The sequence below is a fragment of the Somniosus microcephalus genome, chromosome 7, assembly GCF_052327205.1.
Source record: "Somniosus microcephalus isolate GS21.2 chromosome 7, FLI_Smic_1.0, whole genome shotgun sequence".
Lineage (NCBI taxonomy): Eukaryota > Metazoa > Chordata > Chondrichthyes > Squaliformes > Somniosidae > Somniosus > Somniosus microcephalus.
In genome coordinates this window covers 69,778,185-69,805,983 of record NC_140993.1, presented here as the reverse complement: position 1 = coordinate 69,805,983, position 27,799 = coordinate 69,778,185, and the positions used below count along the sequence as shown (strand labels likewise).

The 27,799-nt window shown below is 45.0% G+C and overlaps 1 protein-coding gene across 5 annotated transcripts in view; it reads right to left on the bottom strand.

Moving 5' to 3' along the window:
* Positions 1-27,799, bottom strand: part of kif9 (kinesin family member 9) — a 191,976-nt gene that overhangs the window by 107,819 nt on the left and 56,358 nt on the right. For 4 of the 5 annotated variants that reach the window (XM_085992553.1, XM_085992556.1, XM_085992554.1 and 1 more), the window contains 4 exons: positions 26,905-26,969; positions 24,549-24,626; positions 18,471-18,539; positions 4,762-4,866 (listed from right to left, as the gene is read on the bottom strand). In XM_085992553.1, the coding sequence (XP_085848679.1) occupies positions 4,762-4,866; positions 18,471-18,539; positions 24,549-24,626; positions 26,905-26,969 (317 nt within the window). The remainder of the gene's footprint in view (positions 1-4,761; positions 4,867-18,470; positions 18,540-24,548; positions 24,627-26,904; positions 26,970-27,799) is intronic. The other variant, XM_085992555.1, reaches the window with a different exon arrangement.

Sequence of the window (27,799 nt, the reverse complement as noted above, 5' to 3'; positions counted from 1 at the left end):
TTACCTACATGCTTTCTAAACCCATTTTTGAATTTTTCGTAGTCTTTCTTAGTCTGCTCCTATCTAATATGGTACTACTACCACCTCTTGTAATATCTTCTCTAGTACTATCCAACACAATCACCCTTTTATGCACCTTATTCCTCTTTTCTACTCCTATATGCTAGTGCCCACCCCCCTGACAAGCTAGTTTAAATCCTCGCCAACAGCACTATCAAATCTCTCCGCAAGAATATTGGTCCCGGCTCTGTTGAGATGTAACCCATCTGACTTGTACAGGTCCCACCTTAAGAAATAGGAGCAGGAATAGGTCATTCAGCCCCTCGAGCCTGCTCCGCCATTCAATAAGATCATGGCTGACCTGATCTTGGCCTGAACTCCAGTTTCCTGCCCGCTCCCCATATCCCTTGATTCCCCTGTTTTTCAAAAATATGTCTATATCCGCCTTGAATATATTCAACAACTCAGCCTCCACAGCTCTCTGGGGTAGAGAATTCCAAAGATTCACGACCCTCAGAGAAGAAATTCCTCCTCATCTCCATTTTAAATGGGCAGCCCTTATTCTGAAACGATGCCCCCTAGTTCTAGATTCCCCCACGAGGGGAAACATCCTCCCTGTATCTACCCTGTCAAGCCCCCTCAGAATTTTATATGTTTCAATAAGATCACCTCTCATTCTTCTAAACTCCAATGAGTATAGGCCCAACCTGCTCATCCTTTCCTCATAAGACAACCCCTTCAACTCAGAAATCAACCTAATGAACCTTCTCTGAACTGCCTCCAATGCAAGTATATCCTTCCTTAAATAAGGAGACCAAAACTGTACACAGTACTCCAGATGTGGTCTCACCAATGCTCTGTACAGTTGTAGCAAGACTTCCCTACTTTTATACACCATGCCCCTTGTAATAAAGGCCAATGCTGTACCTGCATGCTAGCTTTTTGTGTTTCATGTACGAAGACACCCAGATCCCTCTGTACCGCAGCATTCTGTAGTCTCTCTCCATTTAAATAATATTTTGCTTTTTTATTCTTCCTACCAAAGTGGATAACCTCACATTTTCCCACATTATACTTCATCTGCCAAATTTTTGCCCACTCACTTAACCTATCTATATCCCTTTGCAGACTCTTTGTGTCCTCCTCACAACTTGCTTTCCCACCTATCTTTGTATCATTAGTAAATTTGGCAACAGTATACTCGGTCCCTTCATCCAAGTCATTAATATAGATTGTAAATAGTTGAGGCCCCAGCACTGATCCCTAATGCAACCCACTAGTTACAGTTTGCCAACCCGAAAATGACCCATTTATTCCGACTCTCTTCCCCAGAAACAGTCCCAATGCCTCAGGAATCTAAAGCCCTCCCTCCTGCACGAACTCTCCAGCCACGCATTCATTTATTCTATCCTCCTATTCCTGTACTCACTAGCACGTGGCACTGGGAGTAATCCGGAGATTACTACATTTGAGATCCTGTTTTTTAATCTCTCTCCTAGCTCCCTAAACACTGCCTGCAGGACCTCATCCCTCTTTCTGCCTATGTCGTTGGTACCGATATGGACAACAACCGCTGGCTGTTCACCCTCCCCCCTCAGAGTGTCCTGCAGCCGCTCAGTGACATCCTTGACCCTGGCACCAGGAAGGCAACATACCATCCTGGAGTCAAGTCTGCGGCCACAGAAACACCCGTCTGCTCCCCTAACTATCAAATCCCCAGCACTATTGCTCTTCCACTCTTTTTTCTCCCCCCCCCCACCCCAGTGCAGCTGAGCCACCTGTGGTGCCGTGGACTTGACTGTGGCTGCACTCTCTGTCTGGCGGTCACCCATTCCCTCTCTGCATGCCCACTCTTAAGCTGCGGGGTGACCACCTCTAGAAAGGTGCTATCCACATAACTCTCAGCCTCGCGGATGCACCGCAGCGACTCCAGCCGCCGCTCAACCTCCGAATCCCGGAGCTCGAATTGCTGTAGCTGGCGACACTTCCCACACATGTGGTTGTCCAGGACTTCTCACATGGCACAGGATGTGCACTCCACGGGACTGAGCTGCCCTGCCATGCCTCTATTTAATAGACTACGAACTAACTTAGCAGAAATAAACTTAAAACTTAACAAAAAACACTCACCAGCTACTCACCAATCAGCTCCTTCCTTTGTGCCGACGTCACTTTTTCTACTCTGACATCACTCTCGAATTCTGCCTCTGTTGAATTGCTGCCTCTCTCACTCTGCTCCAACTCTGGTCTCGCCCAGCTCCACTGGCTCCTCCCAAATAAGTCTAGACTTATTTTATTTATTTAATTAGTTAAAGTCTTTAATCAATGATTATTTGTAGTTATATTAATTAGTTAAGCTATAAATTTCATACAGTGTTCTGTAGTTTCCCGCTCCTAGTTTAAACCACTGTCCTAGGTTAGAGAGAAAAAAAAGTTAATACTCACCAACCAATCACCTACCTCCTGTCCTGTGACGTCACACCTTGTTTTTTTGGACTTCTGGATTTTTTTCCTCTCTGCTCCGGTTTCTGGCTGGGTCCGCTCCCCCTCGACTGCTCGCAGTGAGGAGGAGCAATTTTACTAGGGCTCCTTGATGACACACTCAGTCAAATGCTACCTTGATGTCAAGGGCAGTCACTCTCACTTCTCTTGAATTCAGCTCTTTTGTCCTTGTTTGGACCAAGGCTGTAATGAGGTCTGGAGCTGAGTGGTCCTGCCGGAACCCAACTGAGCATTGGTAAGCAGATTATTGGTGAGTAAGTGCCACCCGATAGCACGGTCAACGACTCCTGGAATACAAAGGGGAGGAAGTTAAGCTGCAGTTTTATAGAATCTTGGTCAGACCCCATCTGAAATACTGCCTTCAGCAGTTTTGCACCATTCCTCAGTGAGGATGTATTGGCCTTTGAGAGGTTGCAGTGCAGATTCATCAGAATGATATCGTGGCTTAAGCGGTTAGATTATGAGGACAGGTTGTATAAACTTAGTTTGTATTCCCTTGAGTATAGAAAATTGAGGGGTGATCTGATTGAGGTGTTAAAAGGATTCAATAGGGTAGATGCAGAGAAACTATTTCCTCTGGAAGGGGAAAGACGAATGAGGGGGGTCATAATCTTAAAATTAGAGCTGACCACACAAAGGGAAGTAGAAATCTGAAATTTTCTCCCCCAAAAGGCTGTGGCTGCTAGGACAATTAGCGTTTTCAAGAATGAAATTGATAGATTTTTGTTAGGCAAGGGTATCAAGGGATATTGTGCAAAGGCGGCGAAATGGAGTTGAAGTACAGATCAGCTATGATCTAATTGGATGGCTCAAGGGGCTGAACTGGCCTACTCCTGTTCCTAATGTTCCTATGACAGTGTAAGTCTATCAGGGCACACAATTGGATGAATGTTACAAGCCATCTATACCCATCCTTGTGAGATGCAACCAGAATAATTCTGAAAGATAGTGCAGCCATTGTCACTGTTGTAGGGAAACGCGGCAGCCAGCACAGCAAGTCCCACAAACAGCAATGTGATAATGACCAGATAAACTGTTTTTAGTGATGGTTGAGGGATAAATATTGGCCAAGACACCAGGGAAAATTGCTCTGCTTTTCTTCGCAGTAGTATCATGGGATCTTTTACATCTACCTGAGAGGCGACGCCTTGGTTTAACGTCTCATCTGAAAGACGGCACCTCTGACAGTGCAGCACTCCCTCGGTACTGCACTGGATTGTTAGCCTAGATTTTGTGCTCAAGTCCCTGGAGTAGGACTTGAGCCCACAACCATCTGACTCAGAGGCAAGAGTGCTACCACTGTGACAGGACGAGTCCAATATACAACACATAATGGCCCAGAAATTCGGGTCTCCACGGGTGAGTACGCACGGGGTACTCACCCATAAGCCCAATGGAAGTGCCGGTTTCGTGCATGCGCGGGAAACCGGCACTTCCGTTCCCCTGAAAGAAGGGGTTAAGAGGTGGAACGCGTGCGCGGGAGAGGCTGCGCGTGCGCATTGAACTTAGGTTTTTCTTCCAGGTTTCTCCGGAAAGGTGAGTCTCCAGAAGTTAGACATGTAAAAAGCCTGCTTTTAACAAGGTAAGTGGTGAATTAATTAAAATTAAAATATTTTTCCACAGGTTTATTATTTTTAAATACTTTAAAGAAAAGTAAGTTTATTTTTAGCCCCGTTAGAAAATGTAATTAATTTTTTCAAAAATTTAAATTATTGTTTAAAATAGTTATTTCATGTAATTTATAGTTTATTTTAAAAATGTGATTTAAAAAAAAAAATTATTTGAGGTTTTAGTGATGTTTTGGGGCTGATAGTATTTATAGGTTTCACAGCCCTTCCTGTCAAACTTATGAATGAAGCATTCCCTGCTACCATTGGCTCTCCATGGCCCACGTAATCCCAGAGGATGCATCGAACTAACTGCGCCCCTGGGATACGCAAGCACTGCGCGCCGGCAGTTGGAGGAGGCCCAGGATCGCAATTCCACGGGGGCTCACAGCTCAATGGCCGGCGCGCAAGGTAAGTGCAGGTCGGGGGCTTGCACCTGCGGGAAGCCTCCGACCCGAATTTCTGGGCCAATAGGGTAAACTCACTGAACTCAGCAGGAGCTGCATTCGATGGGAGCTTGGGTTGGAGAATCGGCACTCGTGTAGTAGCCCTATCTTCAACCTGTTCTGCAGTGAAGCATGGCTCCCCAATAGGAATGTGGGATTGGTCTATTTCTCAGAATATACATTATTTGAATCATTCAGTCACTCACACTAATTTCATCCAACGTTCCGTCCAAGTATCTGCAAACTTGAGCCTTAATCTCTCGGATTTGATTTGAAGTCAAGGTTTCGTAGCTGATCTGTCGGCAGTTAGTCTACGTAGAAAACAGGAATATATCACTCGATATCCAGAGATAATTACTGGACTATATCACTCGATAATTACTGGACTATATTACTCAATATCCAGCGAGAATTACAGGAATATATCACTCGATATCCAGAGAGAATTACAGGAATATATTACTCGATATCCAGCGAGAATTACAGGAATATATCACTCAATATCCAGAGAGAATTACAGGAATATATCACTCGATATCCAGCGAGAATTACAGGAATATATCATTCAATATCCAGAGAGAATTACAGGAATATATCACTCGATATCCAGCGAGAATTACAGGGATATATCACTTGATATCCAGAGAGAATGACTGGAATACATCATTCGATATCCAGAGAGAATGACTGGAATACATCATTCGATATCCAGAGAGAATGACTGGAATACATTATTCGATAGCCAGAGGGAATTACTGGAATACATCATGCGATAGCCAGAGAGAATTACAGGAATATATCACTCGATATCCAGCGAGAATTACAGGGATATATCACTTGATATCCAGAGAGAATGACTGGAATACATCACTTGATATCCAGAGAGAATGACTGGAATACATCATTCGATATCCAGAGAGAATGACTGGAATACATCATTCGATATCCAGAGAGAATGACTGGAATACATCATTCGATATCCAGAGAGAATTACTGGAATACATCATTCGATATCCAGAGAGAATTACTGGAAGACATCATTCGATAGCCAGCGGGAATTACTGGAATTTATGCAACAGCCTTCCGGACTCAACATCCTCGAGGAACAGCACCTCATCTTTCGATTGGGCATTTTACAACCTTCCAGATTCAACATTGAGTTCATCAATTTCAGATCATAACCTGTGCCCCCGTTTTTTCGGACAAGAGGTGCTGATTCAGCAATTCCCATTTACACCTCTTCTAGACCCATCTTTTGTTTCTTTACTTGTCCCATTACCACCTCCTTTTGCATTGCACCATCATCCCTTTCATCATTCAATCTCTCCAGCCTTCCCTTTTGTTCTTTCTTCCCATCTTCCCTTTCCCTGCCTCTGTACTTGCTTAAAACCTGTTACATCTATAACATTTTCCAGTTCTGATGAAAGGTCATCGACCTGAAACGTTGGCCCAGTAATTCCATTCCAAACGCGTGAGTACGGTCGGAGTACTCACGCGTCTGGCCGGAGGAAATGCTGGTTTTCAGCATGCACAGCGCATGCGGGGAAAACCGGCATTTCCTGTCCTCTTTAGTGGCGCTTCTTAGTTTCCAAACAGGCAGCCACTGAGCTGTGGGGCCTTTAACAACGAGTAGACGCGTGTCGAAATAAAACGTTCCCAAACGTAGCTTTGTCTTTTAAACTGTTTACTATAACACTTTACGAACAGAATTACAAAGCAAACACGTATAAACGAACACGGTCAAAAACTGTATTGCTCCAGCCCTCGCAACTTCTGCCTCCTTCAGCCACGTGGAGTTTAAACTGTAAAATCGCTGCTGGCTATGTGACGATCTTAAGGACTGTACCATTGTGGCAAGAATGAAGGGGGTATCTCGGACTATACTACTGGAGCAAGAAAATAGGGGGTTTCTTAATACAATAAGTCAGTCAGGTAAATTAACTGTATTATGCTATTTAACCAATATTTTAAAGTATTTTCTTAAACTTTCATGGCTCTTACATTCCGGCCCCTAATTGACTAGGCACATGAAGCATATCAATTACTCAAACATTAAGAGTCATAAACTAATGAGTTCAACATATTTACAATATAAGTGTCCACTTTTTTCGTTCAGGAACTTTTCACACTGCTTCTTGTAGCAGGCAGAGCTTTGTGATCGGTCTTTCCAGGGTACTGGTCTTGGTTTGCAAACAAACGCGACGAACGACGCCTCTGGAGTCTGGCATGGTCTTAATTATTTTTCCCATCAACCAAGAATTTCTAGGGGCTGAATCATCCACGATTAAGACAATGTCTCCGACAATGAAGTTCCTCTTTATTTTGGACCATTTTTGACGCTCCTGTAGCAGAGGTAAGTATTCTCTTGTCCATCTGGTCCAGAAAAGGTCCGACATATACTGAACTTGCCTCCACTTCCGACGGGCATACAGATCTTCCTTTTTGAAGGCTCCCGGGGGCATGGCTGGCTGTGTTTTCAACAACAACAGGTGGTTCGGAGTCAGGGCTTCGAGGTCATTGGGATCATCTGATGTCTTAGTTATCGGTCGGTCATTAATGATGGCTTCGACCTCACACAGAACGGTTTGGAGTCCCTCGTCGTCAAGCGCTTGCTGCTTCAGTACAGAACTGAGTAGTTTTCTTACGGTGCGTATCTGTCTTTCCCAGACACCTCCATGGTGGGATGCAGCCGGAGGATTGAAGATCCACTTAATTCCTGTTTGCATCATGGCTTCCTGTATTTTAAGCTGATTCCAACCTTCAATAGCTTCCCGTAGTTCTCTCTCCGCTCCAACGAAATTAGTGCCATTATCAGAACGCATAATGGACACCTGTCCTCTTCTACAGACAAAGCGCCGCAAGGCGTTAATACAGGAATCAGTGTCAAGCGTGTGTGCCACCTCAATATGAACTGCTCTGATGGTCAAACAAGTGAAAAGCACACCATATCTCTTGACAAGGCTCCGTCCTCGCTTTACCTCGAAAGGCCCGAAATAGTCCACCCCTACGTTTGTAAATGGGGGCTTGTCTGGTAACAACGGTCTTCAGGCAGGTCTGCCATTTTCTGCTCCCCAGCTCTAGCGTGTAATCGTCTGCAAACAATGCATTCAGAGAGTATTTTTCTTATTACAGAATTAGCTCCTGGAATCCAGTATCTTTGTCTTAGCTTCGCAAGCACGTGATTCCTCCCACTGTGTCCAATACTCTGGTGTATATGCTGAAGAATGAGAGTAGCAACCCGGAGGTCCTTAGAAAGGATAGCAGGATGCTTGGCCTCCTCTGGCATAGCAGATTTGTTTAGTCTCCCTCCCACCCTCAGTACTCCATCTTGCAGTGTAGGGTCCAGCTTGTAGATATGACTACCTTTCTTGATTGGAGTATTTCGCTGTAAAGCTTCGATTTCTTCTGGGTATCTTTGTCTTTGACTGAAGCAAACTATCTCCCTCTCAGCCTTGGCCAAATCCTCCACGGTCAATGAATTCTTACCCAATGTGGTCTCGTGCTGATGCATATACTGTAGAAGCATTCTCTGCTTATCAGGGTTACTTTCAGACTGACTGATAGTGGCTCGGTACTCTTTTCTCTTACCGCTCAGGTGTAGCAGCAACTCTTTCAACCTTAGAAACCATGCAACTGCTTTCCTCAACTGGTGCCATCCTGAGAAATGGTTAACAAGCTTGTTCACTGTGTCAAAGTTCTCTTTCGTAGTTATGAGATTTACTGTGACTGATCTCTTGACTTCGACGTCGTCTTCAGCAATCTGACTTGGCATATCTGGTCTTTCTGGCCATGGTCTCTCTGTTTCCAGCAGATAACTTGGGCCTTGTATCCAAGTTTCACTCCTCATGAAGTTTTCAGCCTTCAATCCCCGTGAGGCTTGATCTGCTGGGTTTAATGAGGTGTTTACATACCTCCATTGAGATGGTTGTGTAGCTTCTCTAATGGATGAGATTCTGTTTGCTACGAAGGTCTTGAAGCGTATCTTCTCATTCTCTATATACTTCAGCACCGTCGTGCTATCCGTCCAGAAGACAGATTCTTCTAGTGGGAGCTGTAACTCTTTCCGCATCACCTGGTCAACTTTAACTGCAACAACCGCTGCCGTCAACTCCAGTCTCGGGATGGTGACCTGCTTCAGCGGAGCCACCCTGGATTTCCCCATGAGGAAGGCACAATGTTTCTGGCCCTGTTGATTTGTCAGCAAGAGGTAAGTAGCCGTGCCATAGCCGTCCTCACTGGCGTCCGAGAAATGATGTAGTTGAGCCGTCTTTGTAACTCCAAAACTCACAGGCTTGATGCATCTACTGACGTTGAAGCTAGAAAGTTGTTGCAAATCTGTCAACCATCTGAGCCATCTCTGAGCTTGACCTTCTGGGATATCTTCATCCCATCCTCTCTTGTCTCTACACAGCTCTCGTAGCATCAGCTTCACCGGCAGAATGAGTGGTGCCAGGAATCAAAGAGGGTCGTAGATGGAACTGACCACGGAGAGAATCCCTCGTCTTGTGGATGGTCTTTCGTTCACCATTATTCTGAAGTTGAACGTGTCTGACTCGATGGACCATTGTACACCAAGAGCTCTCTCGATAGGAAGTACATCGTGGCTCAGGTCCAGATCTTTGACTTCAGTGGCTCTTTCCTTTTCTGGGATAGACGCTAGAACGCTGTTGCTTATCCACTTAGTCAGATGGAATCCTCCATTCGAACACAGAGTTCTAAGGTCTCTTAACAGTGCGATGGCATCGTCTTCTGTTGACACGGACTTCAGACAGTCATCGACATAAAAGTTTCTGAAGATTGTCTCCACAGCCTCTGATGGTGCTTTGCCTTTGCCATCTTCTGCAGTTTTTCTGAGAGCGTAGCTTGCACAGCTGGGAGATGATGTGGCTCCGAACAAGTGTACAGCCATTCTACATTCCACCATCGCTTGACTAACGTCGCCATCTGGCCACCAAAGGAAACGCAGGAGATCAGCATCTTCATCAGGGATTCTGACTTGGTAGAACATTGATTCTATGTCTGCCATCATGGCAACGAGCTCTTGTCTAAACCTAGTCAAGACGCCAATGAGGGTATTAGTAAGATCAGGGCCTTGAAGCAGCTGGTCGTTCAGTGAAGTTCCTCTGAATGAGGCGGCGCAGTCAAACACTACACGGATCTTTTTCTTCTTTGGGTGATACACACCGTGATGAGGAATGTACCAGACCCTTCCATCGTCTCTGTTCAACTGTTCCTCGGGCACTTTTACAGCATAGCCTTTCGCTATGATGTTTCTCATGAAGCCTTTGTAGTCTTCGTGAAAGTCGGGGTTCTTGTTCAGCTTTCTCTTTAGACTGATGGCGCGTTGCTCTGCTATGCAGCGATTGTTCGGCATCTTCGCGGTCTGTCTTCTCAGTGGCAAACCAATGTGATAGTGGCCATCGATGAACTGTGTAGACCTTGTCATCAAATCCATGAACTGATGGTCTTCTTGTGACATCTCTGTCTTTTCCTCGCAGCTGCGTTCTGAAAAGTCTGCGTTGAACTGCTGTATCAACAGCTCTTCAATGCTTGCGATAGAGATGCGATTAACTGTGACATTTTGTCGTTCCTCCTTGTTCGACTTGTTGCCATCATCTCTCCTTAACGGTCCACTGACTACCCATCCAAGGGCTGTCCTGACGGCGTAGGGTCCGTCATCCTTGCTGTTTATCACCTGCCATGGCTCCATAGTTTTGTAGGCATTGGTTCCAATTAATAGGCCAATTTCTGCTTCAATGTATGGGAGACGCACCTTTTCTAGGTAAGGCCATCTATCCACATCCTTCTGCAGGGCTAAGTTCCCTATTCTAACAGGAATCTCCCTCTGTGTGAAAACATTAGGCAGGTCTATGAAGTCCTTCTCTTCAAGTCCACACACTTCTAGGTCTGACAGGATATAACTTTGCATTGACTTCTCATGACCCATGGTGCGTAATAGGATTTCTGTTCTTCTGCCTCTAACGTTCAGCTGTCGCATGAGTGATTCTGTGCAGAACGTTGCTGAACTACCTGGATCCATGAAGGCGTAAGTCGCCACGAACTTCTCACTCCTCTTAGACTTGATCTTTACTGGTACGATGGCAAGAATACAATCACTGTCACCGGCCCCAGTGAATCCACAAGTCTCTGGTTCTAGCGACACCAGAGCACTTGAAACAACCTTCTCGTCGGTATTGTTTTCTTCACTCTTCTTAGAGACTTGTTCTTCTTTATGGATATGCAGCAGGCTGGGATGTTTCCGAGTGCACTCTCTGCATGTCGTTCTTTGCTTACAGTTTCTACTCAGGTGCCCCTGAGAGAGACATCCAAAACATAGGCCATTGTACTTCAGGAATTCGATTCTGTCCTTATGTGGCTGTGCTTTGATGTCACTGCAGAAATCCAATGTATGACTCTTCTGGCAGAATAAACATGGCTTCTGAAAGGCATTAGCAGGCGTCACTGTGCTGCTCTTTTTGGGAGATGAGTTCTGAGACCTTTCTTCCCCAGCCTGAGTGACGATAGTTGCAAAGCTGCTTCCCCTGGAACCACCTTTCCTGAGAGTCTTTGATTCAACAGGCTTGGCTTTCACTCTTCCATCAGTAGTCGGGCTGACATCCTGGATGTTTCCAAACAATGGGTCCCTAGCAATTTTAGCCTGTTTGTCTATGAAATTCACTAAGTCTGCAAACCTGGCTCTACTTTTCCGTCTCTCCATTATCTCAAAGGCTGTTCTTCTCCATTGTTCTCTCATCCTGTAAGGAAGCTTAGAGATGATGATTCGCATAGTCGTAGGATTGTCCATCTCTTCCATGAATTCAACATCCTCCATGGTGTTGCGACATCCTATGAGGAAAAGAACATATGCGTTCAATGCCTCTCCGTCCTCCGATCTGATCTGTGGCCACTTGGTAGCCTTTTCAATATATGCAGTGGCTATCTTCAGCTCGTTACCATAGTGCTCCTGCAGCAACTTCCTGGCTTCTATGTATCCCCGGTCCGGTCTCATGTGTTCACAGCTTCTGACCAGGTCTTGTGGTTTACCACTGGTGTACTGTCCCAGGTAGTACAACTTATCACTGCTGCTCTCTGTTTTGGAGTCAATGGCTTGTTCAAAGGATCTGATGAAGGGCTTATACTTGAGTGGGTCGCCTTGGAACACTGGTATGTCTCTTTGAGGGAGTCGAAACAGATTCTGTTGTTTTACAAGCATCTCTGTAATTTCGTTCTGACGTTGCATCACTCGGTATAGGCTTCTCCGTGTCTTCAGGCCTCTGGTGGTCATCAGCAGGGTCTAGTCTAGACCGTCTGACGTCTGGGGTAGCATCACGTGCTCCTGTTAGTGGAGAGGCCACTCTTCCACGCTGTAATGCCAGGAGATGGCCTTCGGACTCTCTTGTAACTCTTGAAGGTGCCCTGGATCCAACTCTATGTGACAACATTGACTGGCAGTATTCGCTCACGCCGTCCCGTGAGCCTTCGTAATCTTCATACACACTCAACCTGGCATCTGAGACCGCAATAGCTGTTTTTATCTCCAGCTGTTCTTTCTTTGCCTGCACTTGGGCCTGTTGGGCCTGTTGGGCCTGCAGTTGGGCCTGCAGTTGGGCCTCTTCCCGTTCAAGAGCTTGCTTCTCCGCTAAAGATGCTGCGCGCGCCATCAACGCCGCCCGTTCAACCTCCTCTCTCATGCGTCGCGACGAGCATGTGGTAGAAGCGACTGACCTGCGTCCAGAAACAGAACTACCTTCTTTTCGATTTTTGCTCAGTCTGGCTGAAGTCTCTGAAATGCTATCATCTGGTCCGACTTCATCGTCAACTTTATCTTTCTCTGCTGTATCAGCATCTTGACGAATCCTTAACATCCACTGTTCTGTGGCCTTGACATAGTCCTTAATGCTGGATGATTTAAGATCAAACCAGTTGTGCTGATCGGCTTTTCCCTCTTCTTCAGACAAAAGTGCTAATACATCTTCATTGAGTACATTAAATTCTTCATGCAGCTTGGAGAAATCGTAATGCATTATGTCTTCAGCTTTCTTAATATTAGCATTATCTTCCATGAGACAATCAATTATCTTCATTTTTCCAGTTATCTGAGCTAATTTAGCCCTCCTTGCACCTATTCTTCTATGTAACTTCTCTTCCATTGCCTTTGGGGTGAGCTTTATTTCCCTCTTTTGGCCAGCAATCCTTCTGGCTGGGGGAAGCTCCTGGCTCCGTAAGGCCTCGGCCATTTTACCCGCAGCTCTTATTTAGCTTCTCAATAGAATGAACAAAGCAAGTAACAGTCACTGTACCTTCGCTTTCTTATATTGTCGTCTGGCTCCGTGACCATTCATGTATACGTTCGCCGACAATTCCGTCCTTTCCTTCTTAGGGAGCTAGTTTTTGACTAATGTAGTGGCGCTTCTTAGTTTCCAAACAGGCAGCCACTGAGCTGTGGGGCCTTTAACAACGAGTAGACGCGTGTCGAAATAAAACGTTCCCAAACGTAGCTTTGTCTTTTAAACTGTTTACTATAACAATTTACGAACAGAATTACAAAGCAAACACGTATAAACGAACACGGTCAAAAACTGTATTGCTCCAGCCCTCGCAACTTCTGCCTCCTTCAGCCACGTGGAGTTTAAACTGTAAAATGGCTGCTGGCTATGTGACGATCTTAAGGACTGTACCATTGTGGCAAGAATGAAGGGGGTATCTCGGACTATACTACTGGAGCAAGAAAATAGGGGGTTTCTTAATACAATAAGTCAGTCAGGTAAATTAACTGTATTATGCTATTTAACCAATATTTTAAAGTATTTTTTTAAACTTTCATGGCTCTTACACCTCTGAACGAAGGGGTTCAGAGGAACAGCGCGTGCGACTGCACAGGCAGCGCGTGCGCAGTGAACTTCGTCGATTTCATTCATGGATTCACTGAGGTTAAGTCCTTACAACTTACACATGAAAAAAGCATGTGTAAAGTTGCTCCAGAGGCTGCGGAGGAAGATATATTTTATCGTGGAGCTTCTGAAAGGCAATATTTTTGTTTGGGAAAGGGAGGAAAGTTATTTTAAGAAATGCTGAGGTAAGTTTTAAAGTTTAATTTTTTTTTTAAACGGGTTTTCAGTACTGTAGGTAGAAGGAGCAATTGTGGCTCTGTGAATTGAATTTGCTGTGTTTATTAAATGTGAAAATGACTATTCTAAAATGAGTAATGTAACATTTCCAACATTTTTAAGAAGGAAACTTTTCATCAGTAATATATTCTTTTAAGTAATTATGTATGTACGTCCGTATATATTCCTTTACGTATATGTATGTATATATTCCTTTACTTATGTGTATGAATGTATGTATTTAATTATGATTTTCCAATAAGTTACTTTCTCTGAAAGTCATAATTAAATACATACATTCATACACATAAGTAAAGGAATATATACATACATACATATACGCAAAGGAATATATACAGACATACATACATAATTACTTAAAAGAATATATTACTGATGAAAAGTTTCTTTCTTAAAAATGTTGGAGTCATTTTCACATTTAATAAACACAGCAAATTCAATTCACATAGCCACAATTGCTCCTTCTACCTACAGTACTGAAAACCCGTTTTAAAAAACAAAAATAAACTTTAAAACTTACCTCAGCATTTCTTAAAATAACTTTCCTCCCTTTCCCAAACAAAAATATTGCCTTTCAGAAGCTCCACGATAAAATATATCTTCCTCCGCAGCCTCTGGAGCAACTGTACTCATGCTTTTTTCATGTGTAAGTTGTAAGGACTTAACCTCACTGAAAGCATGAATGAAACCGGCGAATTTTACTGCGCACGCGCTGCCTGTGCAGTCGCACGCGTTCTGCCTCTGAACCCCTTCGTTCAGAGGACAGGAAATGCCGGTTTTCCCCGCATGCGCTGTGCATGCTGAAAACCGGCATTTCCTCCGGCCAGACGCGTGAGTACCCCGACCGTACTCACGCGTTTGGAACGGAATTACTGGGCCAACATTTTACATGTCAATAAAATGAAAAATTTAACAATTGCACGATTTGCCCCCTCGCATCTGCGACTGAGGGTCCAAGGAGGTGCATTGCGCAAGAGGTCACCGTCGTACTTATCCTCACACTGTTCCCTTTCGGGATCTGTATGAAGTGGTGGAAGGATTTCTGGCCACGTTAACGCTCCTTCCGTGACCATAACCATCTTCATACCAGCCATTAGGGTGGTTAGTCCTATGGCGTGAGGGTTTTACGGGCTCCCACAACCCATCTGAGGGGGGGGGGCCACCCACACCTGCGGACGCAAGTATCCCGCTGGATGTCCACCCAGAATTTATAGTTGGAGCTCCGACTCCACTTGCCGGGACTGTCTGGAGCGGGGTTCGAAACCCTACTCCTTCTGGCCCAGCGGCGGGGATGCTTACCGCTACGCAAAAGGCCCACTCCGCGCAAAAGGTGACACCCATACGTTTCCTGCGCCTTTTCCCTCCCCGTGACTGGAGCCCTATGCTGCCACTTGAAAGACCAAGCTATCATCTGTCCTTTTTGCGGCGTCTTGGACTTCTCATTACCAATGATGAGCAGGCGCTGCGCCTCCACCTCGTTGAGGAGATTGCTGAGGTCATCATCAGTTCAATTGTGAGTTCTTTTAATGCTGTGAATTGTGCTCATTCCAGCCATTTCACGTTGCTAATCGGAGTGGGCCTTTGGTGTAGCGGTAGGATCCCTGCCGCTGGGCCAGACGGGGTAGGGTTTCGAGACCCGCTCCAGACAGTCCCGGCAAGTGGAGTCGGAGCTCCGGCTCTAAATTCTGGGTTGACATCCAGTGGGATATTTGTGTCCGTGGGTGTGGGTGGCCCCCCTTCCTCGTATAGCTTGTGGGAGCCTGTAAAACCCTCCCGCCATAGGACTAACCACCCTAATGGCTGGTACAAAGATGGTTACGGTCACGGAAGGAGCGTTAATCACGGCCATAAATCCTTCCACCACTTCATACAGTTCCCCAAAGGGAACAGTGTGAAGACACGTATGACGACGACGTTGCTAAATAAATAAATGGAATGAAAAGAATTCTTTCAGGGCTTTTAAAAGTCTTTAAATTGCTTTAATTCTGTTTAAAACTACTTCAGATTCTTCAAAATAATGTAAACGTTTTTAAAAGTTTATAAAAGTTACCAAAAGCTTCATAAAAATACCAAAAACCTATTTGAAATGCTGCTCTGCATGTAAAAATGCTTTGCAGCTTGTGAGAAACATTGGGGGCGTGTCCTATTAAACTGAGACCTCAAGGGGCGTGTCTCAGTTGCACAGCGCGCTCCAGGCTTCGCGCTGGCTGCACTCCTGGGCGGCATGACGTCAGACGCTGCCCGGGATTCTTCTCTTTCAAAAAGGAATTCCAGGCGTCCCTGGAGGTGAACAGCAGGCGCGTCAGGTAAGTGCAGATCGGGGGCTTGCACGCGCGGCAAGCCCCCGATCCGAATTTCTGCCCGTTAACTCTGCTTCTCTCTCCACAGATGCTGCCTGACCTGCTGAGTATTTCCGGCATTTTCTGTTTTTACTTCAGATTTCTAGCATCCGCAGTATTTTGTTTTTGTGCTAGAATATATCACTGGATATCCAGAGAGAATTACTGGAATATATCACTGGATATCCCGAGATTTAAAGGAATATACTCCTGGTGATCATGAGAAATTTATTGAAACAGAATAACCGAATATTCTGGAGGATTACGAAGGATATAATCACTGAATATCCTGAGATTTACTGGAATTGCTAGATACAATTACTAGAATATAATCATTGGATAACTTGACAGATTTACTGGAATATATTCACCTGATATTCTGAGGGAATTAATTCAATATAATCACTAGATGTGCTGAAGGATTTACTGGAATGTATAATTGAATATCCTAACAGCATTACTGGACATTATATCTTGGAATATCCAGAGAAAATTACTGGACTATAATCACGGGATATCCTGAGGGATTACCTGGAATATATCACTGAATATCCTGAGGAATTAACTGGAATATAATCAGTGGATAACCTGACAGGCGTACTAGATAAATTGCCAGGCCTGGATGAAATGCATCCCAGGCTGTTAAGAGAAGCAAGGGAGGAAATAACAGAGCCTCTGATCATAATTTTCCAATCCTCTCAGGCTACAGGCATGGAGCCAGAGGAGTGAAGGACTGCTAATGTGTACCATTGCTTAAAAGGAAGAAAAGAATCGACCGAATAATTGCAAGTCAGTCAGCCTAACCTTGGTGGTAGGAAAATTATTGGAAAAAATTGTGAGAGACAGTATAAATCATCATTTAGAAAGGGAAGGACTAATTAAGGACGTTTCAGCATGGATTTGTTAAGAGAAGGTCATGTCTGACTAATGTGATTGAATATTTTGAGGAAGTAACAAAGAGGGTCGATGAGAGTTACGCATTCAATGTAGACTACATGGATTTTAGCAAGACTTTTGACAAGGTTCCACATGGCAGACTGATCAGAAAAGTAAAAGCCCATGGGATCCAAGGGAAAGTGGCAAGTTGGATCCAAAATTGGCTGTGGCAGGAAGCAAAGGGTAATGGTTTGCGAGTGTTTTTGTGACTCGAAGGCAGTTTCCAGTGGGATTTCACAGGGCTCTGCTTTTGATTTAGACTTAAAAAAAGGGGACATGATTAAGAAGTGTGAGAATGATACTAAAATTGGCTGCATGGTTGATAGTGAGGAAGAAAGCTGTAGACTGCAGGAGGATAACATTGGGCAGGTGGGCAGAAAAGTGGCAAATGGAATTCAATCCGGAGAATTGTGAGGTAATGCATTTGGGGAGGGCTAACATGGCAAGGGAATACACAATAAATGGTAGGATATTGAGAAGTGTAGAGGAACAGAGGGACCTTGGAGTGCATGTCCACAGATCTCTGAAAGTAGCAGGAGATGTAGATAAATTAGTTAAGAAGGCATATGGGATACTTTCCTTTTTTAGCTGTGGCTTAGAATATAAGAGCAGGGAGGTTATGCTCGAACTGTATAAAACACTAGTTAGGCTACAGCTAGAGCACTGTGTACAGTTCTGGTCACCACTTTACAGGAAAGCTGTGATTGCACTAGAGAGGGAACAGGAGAGATTTATGAGAATGTTGCCTGGACTGGAGAATTTTAGCTATGAGGAAAGATTGGCTAGGCTGAGGTTGTTTTCTTTGGAACAGAGGAGGCTGAGGGGAGATTTAGTTCAGGTGTATAAAATTGTGAGGGGCATAGATAAAGTGGATAGGAAGGGATCTATTTCCCTTAGCAGAGAGGTCAATAACCAGGGGGCATAGATTTAAAGTAATTGGTAGAAGGATTAGAGGGGAGTTAAGGAGAAATCTTCACGCAGAGGGTGGTGGGAGTCTGGAACCCCTCATCATATTTAAAAAGTGCTTGGATGTGCACTTGAAGTGCCGTGGCCTGCAAGGCTACGGATCAAGAGCTGGAAAGTGGGATTAGGCTGGATAGCTCTTTTTCAGCCAGCACAGACACGATGGGCTGAATGGCCTCCTTCTGTGCCGTGAACTTCTATGATTCTATGGAATATAATTACTGGCTATCCTGACGGAATTACTGGAATATAATCACTTGATATTCTGAGAGATTATATATCACTGGACATCCTGGCATAACATTGAAACATTTGAATAAAAATTGATGAGAAAGGGTCATCGCACTGCTAAAATTGTTTGTGTTGCAGTGAGTTGCGACCAGCAGAATAAAATAAACTGACCATAAACACTCTACTGCCAGACATTGTCATTATTTAACTGCAAAAATCATAGCAAACCTCTCAATCACACTCTAACCTTCTTTACGATCACTTGTGCCATCAGAAGATATGGCAAATATTTGAAGGATAAAATGTGATATATCTCACCAGTATGTTGTGCATAGTCAGTTCATCCTGCAGTAGCTGGATCTCTTTCTGAAGCTTCTGAATCAATTTCTAGAAAAAGAAACATAACATAAAGAGAATTATGGATAGGATGTTGATATTCTTGCCACTGAAGTTCATCCCCATAGCACATTACCTCTCTTATCACCCAGCAATTTGCCTCAATTAGCAGCACTTTCACTTCCCACACCAGGGCCCCAATATTTATGGGGAGGTGGGGAGGGAGCAGGGGAGGGTGGTTGCCGGCAGGAAAGCTGGAATTCCCAGGAACATGGAGGTGCTGGTGAATTTAATGGCAGGACTTCATTATCATTTTTTATTCCGCGTCCTGCCCAGCAGCTGGTCAGATGGACAGGTTGGCTGGCTGCCGGGCATGCAAGCCAGCGGTAGAAGGCCGCAGCCGTAAACCGTTGGGAAAGATTGCGGTGCAGGGAGTTGGAGATGGGTGGGGGGGGGGTTGGAGAGGTGGAGTCAGAAGATCGTGGGGCAGAAGTGGGGGTGAAATCAGAGGTTTGCGGGGCGGGGGGGGGAAATTGGAGTCAGAAGATCGTGGGGCAGAAGTGGGGGTGAAATCAGAAGTTTGCGGGGCGGGGGGGGTGTCGGCAGATCGCGAGACAAAGGAGGAGAGGGAGTCAGCCAATCACAGCAGCGAGGAGAAGTCGCGGTTGGGATCGCGTTTCAAAATCCACCCCATTCTCCCCTGACCCTCTCCTGCCCGGGGGGCTTAATATCAACGCCACGAATCTGAGCCCTGTACTGTTTTCTATGTGGGTTCAATGACGACACATTGATGAAAGAGAATGTCTTTTAATCTAAAGTATGTTCAACTAAGTTAACAGCTTTACAGGAGACACCATCTTAGAGATCCATCCAAAATGAAACTAAACTGCCTCTCTCACATGCCCTCTGCTGGTAAGGCATAAATAATCAAACAGGCAAATATGCTGGTAAGGCATAATAATCAAACAGGCAAATACCATCGCTATTTGCTGATATCATTACATCTCCCTTTCTTAAAACAAAAGTATTTTACTTTTATCTAACAACATGTTTTCTTTGTATTACTCTGCATTTTAACTGTAACACTTAATGAACTTACATTATCATTATCAAGGTTTTTTAACCTTGTTTTGTGTGTTCACATGAAATATGTAAATACACTAGAACTTGAAGAGAGAATAAGATAACATTACTTCCTTCTATAACAAGAGTCCTTAAACTTGCTCAATGAGTCTCTCAGGAGGCTTCACGTGTCTTGAGGATTTTCTGATTGATTGTCCTTGAATCTGAGTTGTTGCCTCAGATGATGGGTTCTCAGCTGTGTGATCAGGTTGTTCAACAGTATCAGTCTTTTGACTTGCTGTGGCCGGTCCCATGAGAAGATCCCGACGATTTCTTCACAGAACAGCACCCTCATCTGTCTGAATGGTGTATGATCTTGGTTGGACTTCACTCAGGACAGTTCCCTTCTGAGTCCATATGTTTGTTTTGTCTTTGAACCTTACTTGGTCACCAATGTGGAGTTCAGGTAGGTTTTGTGTTCCTCTGTCATAGTAGTACTTTTGCTTTTCTTTCTGTTGTTCTTTGAACTTCCTCACTTTCGCCCCCTCTTTTGTTTTCAGGAGGTTCTCCGGGATGGATAGGTTTGACCTTAGCCGACGTCCCATAAGGAGTTGGGCTGGTGACATACCACACTCGAGCGGCGTTGTGCGGTATACAAGCATGCTCTGGTAGAAGTCAGTTCCACTGTCTTTTGCCTTGTACATCAGTCTTTTCACTGTCTGGACCGATTTTTCCACTAGTCCATTGGACTGTGGAAAGTGAGGACTTGACGTTGTGTGGACAAAGTCCCACTCTTTGGCAAAGTGTCGGAAACTTGCATTGTAAAACTGGGGTCCGTTGTCTGTGAAGACCTCGCTTGCCACGCCATGTCTGGAGAATATGGCTTTCATACATGTTATCACAGCATCTGCAGTGGTGGTGTACAGTCTACAAACCTCTGGATACAGGGAGTAATAGTCTGTGACTACAAGATAGTCCTTCCCTTGACATACGAATAGGTCAATGCCTACCTTCTGGTAAGGTCTGTCTGGCGCTGGGTGTGGCTTTAGTGGTTCTACAGGATTGCTTGCTTGATATTTCAGGCATATTGTGCAGTTTGACACCTCATTTGTCACATCTTGGTTGATTCGTGGCCAGTACATCACCTCTCGTGCTCTTTTCTTATACTTTTCGATTCCCAGATGTCCTTCATGGATCCTTTTTAGCATCTCTTTTCTCAGACTCTTTGGGATAACTATTTTACTTCCTTTGTAGATGATGTCTTCGACCACTGATAGTTCCGCCCTGCAGTTCCAGTACTCTGCCATGTCAGGTGAGCCGTCTTGCTTCATGTTGGGCCATCCATCCAAGATGCTTTTCCTCAGTCGTCTCAGTGTTTCATCTTTGTTTGTCTCAGTCTTTATGAGCTCCATTTTTGCATCTGCTATGGGCAGTGCACTTGTGATCATGTCCACGTAGGCGTTCACGTCTTCATCCCTTTTGGTGTTTGCGGGCTCTCTTGGGTCAACAGCTCTGGACAACGTGTCTGCTGTATACATCAGCTTACCCGGGGTGTACGCAACATTCAGTGTATAGCGTTGCAGCCTGATCATCATTCTTTGTATTCTAAGCGGACAGCTATTTAGTGGCTTTTGGAACAATGCAATCAAGGGCTTATGGTCAGTCTCTACACTGATTGCTTGTCCTGACACAAACTGGCGAAATCTTTCACAGGCGTATGTGATGCTGAGCAGCTCCTTTTCTATTTGAGCATATCGCGTCTCCGCGTCTGTCATTGAGCGCGATGCATATGCAATAGGTTGCCAGTCGTCATATTTTTACAGAAGAACGGCACCGAGCCCACTCTGTGATGCATCTGATGATATCTTGATGGGTCTCGCTGGGTCATAAAACCTCAGAACTGGTTCCTCTGTGAGCAGTTTCTTTAGATCGCTCCATGACTTCTCATGCTCATGATTCCATTCCCATTCTATGTTCTTTTCAGTTAGTCGTCTCAGTGGCGCCATCTTTTCTGAGAGGTTGGATATGAATTTACCCATGTAGTTGATCATTCCATTAAACCTCTGCACGTCCTTTTTGCATTGTGGCTTTGGCATGTTATCAATGGCGGACACCTTTCTGGGATCTGGTCTGATGCCCTCACTGCTAAGGATATCTCCCACGAATGTCAGTTCTGTCACCCCGAGCTGGCATTTCTCTCTATTCAGCTTCAGGTTTGTTTTCCTTGTTGCTTCCAGCACTTTTTTCAGTCTCTCGTCATGCTCAGTTCTCGTGGTTCCCCATACTATGATGTCATCCATTGAGGTAGCAACTCCCTCCAGGTGCTCATAGATCATATGGATAGTTTTGTGATACACTTCAGGAGCTGAGACAATGCCAAATGGTAACCTTAGGAATCTGTATCTGCCAAATGGACTGTTGAACGTGCACAGTCTTGAACTTGCCTCGTCCAATTTCATCTGCCAAAATCCTGATGATGCATCTAACTTGCTGAAATACTTTGCATTTGCAAACTGTGACATGATTACCTCACGTGTAGGAAGCTTGAAGTGCTCTCTCTTTATTGCTCTGTTTAGATCTCTTGGATCCAGGCAAATTCTGAGCTTTCCATTCTTTTTGTCCACAACGACGAGGGAACTCACCCACTCAGTTGGCTCATCTATCTTCTGAATCACGTTCAGGCTTTCCATCCTGTCCAACTCTGCCTTCAGTTGCTTTTGAAGAGCAAACGGAACTTTTCTGCATGGATGTATGACCGTTGGCATACTTTTATCTACTCTGATCGTGTGTTCTCCTGGAAGGCAGCCTAGACCCTGAAATAGGTCGTTGTACTCTTTCATGAGTTCATCATAGACTGTCTCTCCTTCGCTTTCCACAACGAGGACTCTCTTTACCAGGTTCAGTCTCTCACAGGCTATTAAACCTAGTATGGCCTGCACATCCTTTGGCACCACGATGAATGCTAGCGTGTGCTCTCTGTCCTTGTGTGTCACTTTGACAATGCATTTTCCTTTCACTGGTATATCAGTACCTGAGTATCCTGTCACTTTCACTTTTGTTCCATGTATCTTTGGTTTGGGTCTAATTTTCTTAAAATCAGTCTCTGATATCACATTAACTTGTGCTCCAGTATCCAATTTAAATGGAATGTGTATGTCATTCACTTTTAGTGTCAACATCCAGTCTCTTTTTTCTTTTTTGTTTTCAGACACAACATCCACATAGAACTCCTCTATCTCGCTTTCATCTACTGCATGGACCTTGCTTTGTTGCGCTTCGTTCTTACAGCAACGGGCATAATGGTTGTTTTTGTTGCAACTATTGCATGTTTTACCATATGCTGGACACTTTTTTGGTGGATGCTGTGTACCGCATTGACTACATGACTTTCGATTGCCCCTTTCATTTTTGTTCACTGGCCACGCCTCTTTTTTCACATTGGCGCTCTTTTTGTTAAACGGTTTGTGTCCGTTCTTTCTCACTGCATCCACGTTGCAGCTACTGTCACTGAACAGCTCCTTTGCCTGCGACTTCACAGTCTCTGTAGCCCTACACAGTGCTATGGCTTTTCCCAGGTCTAGATTTTGCTCTCTTAGCAGTCTTTCCCTTAGACCATTATCTGGAATACCACACACCAGTCTGTCTTTTATCAGCGAGTCTGTCAGTCCCCCAAATTCACACGTTTTGCTTCTGTTTCTCAGTTCAGTCACATACTGATCAATAGTCTCTCCCGTTTTCTGTACACATGTGAAAAATCTGTGCCTCTCAAACGTCACATTACGTTTAGGTATGCAGTAGGCCTCAAACTGTTCCATTATTTTATCCAGCTTCATTTTGTCTCCATCAGCAGCGAATGTGAAGTTATTATACACCTCCAGCGCTTCATCACCCACGACATGTAAGAACACTGACGCTTTCATTTTATCACTTTTCTCGTCAGCTCCGATTGCTGCTAAATACAACTCCAAACGTTGTTTGAACCTCCTCCAACTTTCAGCCACATTACCTGTCAACTGAAGTTTTGCCGGTGGGTGTAAACCTTCCATTTTTCACTTCGTTAGCTATTCTCCAAAGGTAAGTAACGATGTTCTCTTTTGGCTTGCTAATATGTGGAGAGCTGATTTCGCTGGGTAGCTTACTTGCCACGACTCCGTTCACTGTCTCATCGAGTTGCTAACTTCAGATTTTTCCTCTTCATCTCTTTCAATCCCTTCTGACACCATGTATTGTTTTCTATGTGGGTTCAATGACGACACATTGATGAAAGAGAATGTCTTTTAATCTAAAGTATGTTCAACTAAGTTAACAGCTTTACAGGAGACGCCATCTTAGAGATCCATCCAAAATGAAACTAAACTGCCTCTCTCACATGCCCTCTGCTGGTAAGGCATAAATAATCAAACAGGCAAATATGCTGGTAAGGCATAATAATCAAACAGGCAAATACCATCACTATTTGCTGATATCATTACAAGCCCCACACCAGGAGTCTCAATTCATATTTTAAGATGCCAGTCCAGCCCACTGAGGAAGTGCTGCATTGCCAGAGGTACTGCCCTTCATAGGAAATAGTAAATCAAGGTCCCACACCTACCCCCCGCTCCGGATCAGCAGAGGCTAACAATCCAATGGCAGTATTCGAAGAACAGCAGGGAGTGCTCCCAATGTCCTGACCTATACTCCTCCCTCAACCAGTACCACCAATAAAATTAGCTGGTCATTCATCTAACTGCTATTCATGGTATGTGAAAAATGGTTTGCCTATTTAACAATAGTTATTGCACTTTAAGAATGAGCTATGTGATGTGCTTGGAAACCGTCAGAGAGATGCAAGAATGTGTTAAAGAAGTCCAAGCCACTTTATTCTGTCAATCAAATCAGGATGGAGGTCATAGAGTGCTACATCGATAACCTGCTTTTGAGGTGAAAGGGTGGAGCGTGGGTGCTTATTTGACTTGGAAAAAGCTTCAAAACAAAATCAATGAGCTCTACACTCACAGTAGGGTCACTGTACACATTAGGGGCTGGCTCAGCTGGTATACACTTCATCCTTGATGCAAACCGGAGAGTGGACAGCTGAAACAAGAGAAAGAATGACGTGATCAGGTAAAGGAGTTCACTTCCTTCCCCTCTTCCCCTGAAGGTGCTGACTCAGTTTCACAGCCCTCCTCTGATAGCTTGTTTAAGTCATCGTTGTTAACATGCGAGCTCGATGAGTAAGTGTCGGTGGGCTAGTGGACCACGAGGGCTCCACAACTAAGCCCAATCCTGTACTCACCAGATGTCCTCATTTACGCACATTCTGGAACTGGAACAGTGATCAGGAGCAGATCCCTTACTGATTTTCTTTCGCTGTCTCGCCAATTAAAGCATGCCTTCTTCTACTGCCCTGACTTAACACAGACCAGAGATCAAACATGACACCTTCTTAATCTGTATGTCTCAGTTCCACGCTAGGCAGTGCATTTGCCAAAAAAACTAAGTGAGGAGCGCCATGGTGTTAAAACCATTTTTTTTCTCTGTATTACTTGTGCGCAATGGGAGGCATATCAATAGTGTGTGATCAAAAATTTTTCCCCCATTCTCGGGATGTGGTTGTCCCTGGCAAGGGTGTCATTTATTCCCACCCCTAGTTGTCCAGAGAAGGTGGTAATGGGCTTTCTTCTTAAACCGCTGGTAGTGGTTTGATACAACCGAGTGGTTTGCTCGGCCACTTCACAGGGCAGTGAAGAATCAACCATGCTGGTGTGGGACTGGAGTCATAGGCCAGACGAGGTGAGGACGGAAAGTTTCCTTCCCCACAGGACATTAGTGAACCAGTTGGTATGTTACGAGATCCGACAGCTTCGTGGCCACTTTTATTGGTACCAGCTTTTTATTTCCAGATTTTTTTTAAACCTGAATTAACATTCTCAAACTGCCGTGGTGGGATCATCGATTTGGCATCACAAATGATTACTTCTCTAAATCTATCCCCTCCCTTCTACCCCAAAGGTATTGAGCCCCTTGCTGAGCTGCAATTCCACAGGCACTAGTTGCCTATTAGTACCTTGCCCAAGTGGCTACTCCTAATGTGTGGCCCCAGACAGCGAGTGTAGGCAGGCTGTTTGAGGTCACCACTGTCAGACCTGATCCTGTTCTCGCCTGACATCCAGAAATGGGTTTGTTTTTTTTTGAGTGCAGGACAATGAGAATCGTCACCAGTACAGAGATGGTCCCTAAAGCTACAGGCGGTTTAAAAATGTTAAAAAGACACAAGGCCACAAACATACCAACATGGACAGGAACACAGACAAGATCAAATGCATGCAAACACATGAAAAGAAATACACATGTACAGACTCGTAGACACACAAACAATATCAAACAGATCAACTGTCACTAATGAAGTTGCTAAGGACCTCTCCCAGTACTACAGTTGGATAAAAGCACCAAGTTGCATGAGCCATACCAACCAGGAAGGACCAAGGTTTGATCCCCATCTGTGTTGGACAGCAATAAGAGCATTATAATTGGCCTCAGCACCCCAGGGCATGGGAAGCAGCAAACCCCGCCAAGGTTCCTTAAATGCTATCCGATGACCCTGCTGGAAAGAGCTTATTTATGGGGACAGGGTCAGGCTCAGCCATGATGCCCTGCGTAGCTGAATCGCTCATCAATGCTCATGCATGAGGAATGCTGGCACCCACTGGACTGTGCACCAGCAAGAGTCAGTGCCTTCAGTACAGGTGGGGCGAATGCAAAGAAAGATAAGAGGAGTAATGATGCACAGCAGCAGTGTCAGATCTGATGATCAGATGGACTATGGGAAGCCTCAATCCCCTGTTACCAGGACAATATGGACAAATCCAAGTGTTTTGACCAGCAGTATCTGGTGTGTCCCCCTAGCCACTGCTATATGTCATTTTCAGTGGCACCCATCACACAGCATGCTGCCCAGATACACACACACACCCCTTCACTCCCCACCCACCACCCTATATCTAGGACAAAGCAGTCTGCTTGATCGGCAGTTCATCCACCAGCTTAAACATCCACTCACTCCACCACCAGCATACCGTGGCTGCTGTGTGTACTATTTACAGAATGCACTGCAGCAACTCGCCAAGGCTTGTTCGGCAGCACCCCCAACACCTTCACCGTCTAGAAGGACAAGGGCAGCAGGTGCATGGACTGCAGCAGTTCCAGATAAAGACTCACCACCATCTTCTCAAGGGCAACTAAAGATGGTCAATAAATGTTGACCGTGCCAATAACATCCATATTCAGAGGATTAATTAAAAAAAAACACATACACAAGCCCCTCAATACCCTCAGGGACAAACGCACATCTACATCTCTCTAAGGTCCTTACCGTTTCCTCGATTTGAGCAGCCTCTCCGTAGATATTTGCCACTAAGATGGTGTTGCAGGTGCCACCTAAAGAAAGTTGACAGCAAATCGGCTGCTTTAATCACAGCACTTTAAAACTGAAAATGGAATTCCTGAAGTTGATCAGCGAATTATGTCAAAGAGTTCACACACTAAGGGCTGAATTTTGCCGACGCTCAGAGTGCGGGTTTGGAGGCAGGTCGCTGTCAAAATAGCAAAGATTGACAGCGGGTTTCCTACCCGCTGTCAACCTGCCTCCACGCGAGTCTCCCATGTGTCAGGTCTGTCTGCGCAGAACTGACCCAACACCAAGCGGCAGGGGAGACAATTTAGATCATTAAATAGCTTGCTAACAGCCAATTTAATGTTATTTTGAGCCTACCGTGTAATTTTACGTGCTCCCCCATGGGTTACCCGCTGCTCGGGGCACACGCCAGCTCACCCTGTCGTGAGTTGAGTCTGCTTTGATTTATCCGATAACCTGACAGTTGCAGAAGTCGTACAAAGGATACCATGTTGCAGCTGTTCAGTTTCAGAGCTCAGAAACTATTGGTTACTGCATTTGTAAGACATATAAGCTTAAAAGCTAACGGGGCACAAAGCAACTAGCACCTGGTCGTGGTGCCGCCAACGCCTCCTGCGAAATTCAGCTGGAGGTTAGCAGCGGCGGTAACCGTTAGCGCCCCACGACGCAGCGCCCCGCTTGTGTCCCAGCTGCGATCTTCGGTAGCGCCCCTGACTTACCGCCGGACGCTATGTCCGACAGGGTCAGGGGGGCCTACCTGCGACCGGGGCGGCGCAAATTAAAGGGGAGGTGCCGGGCGGCCATTTTTGTTGCTGGCCGCCTGCCAGCACCTGACCCCTCTGCCATCCCCTGC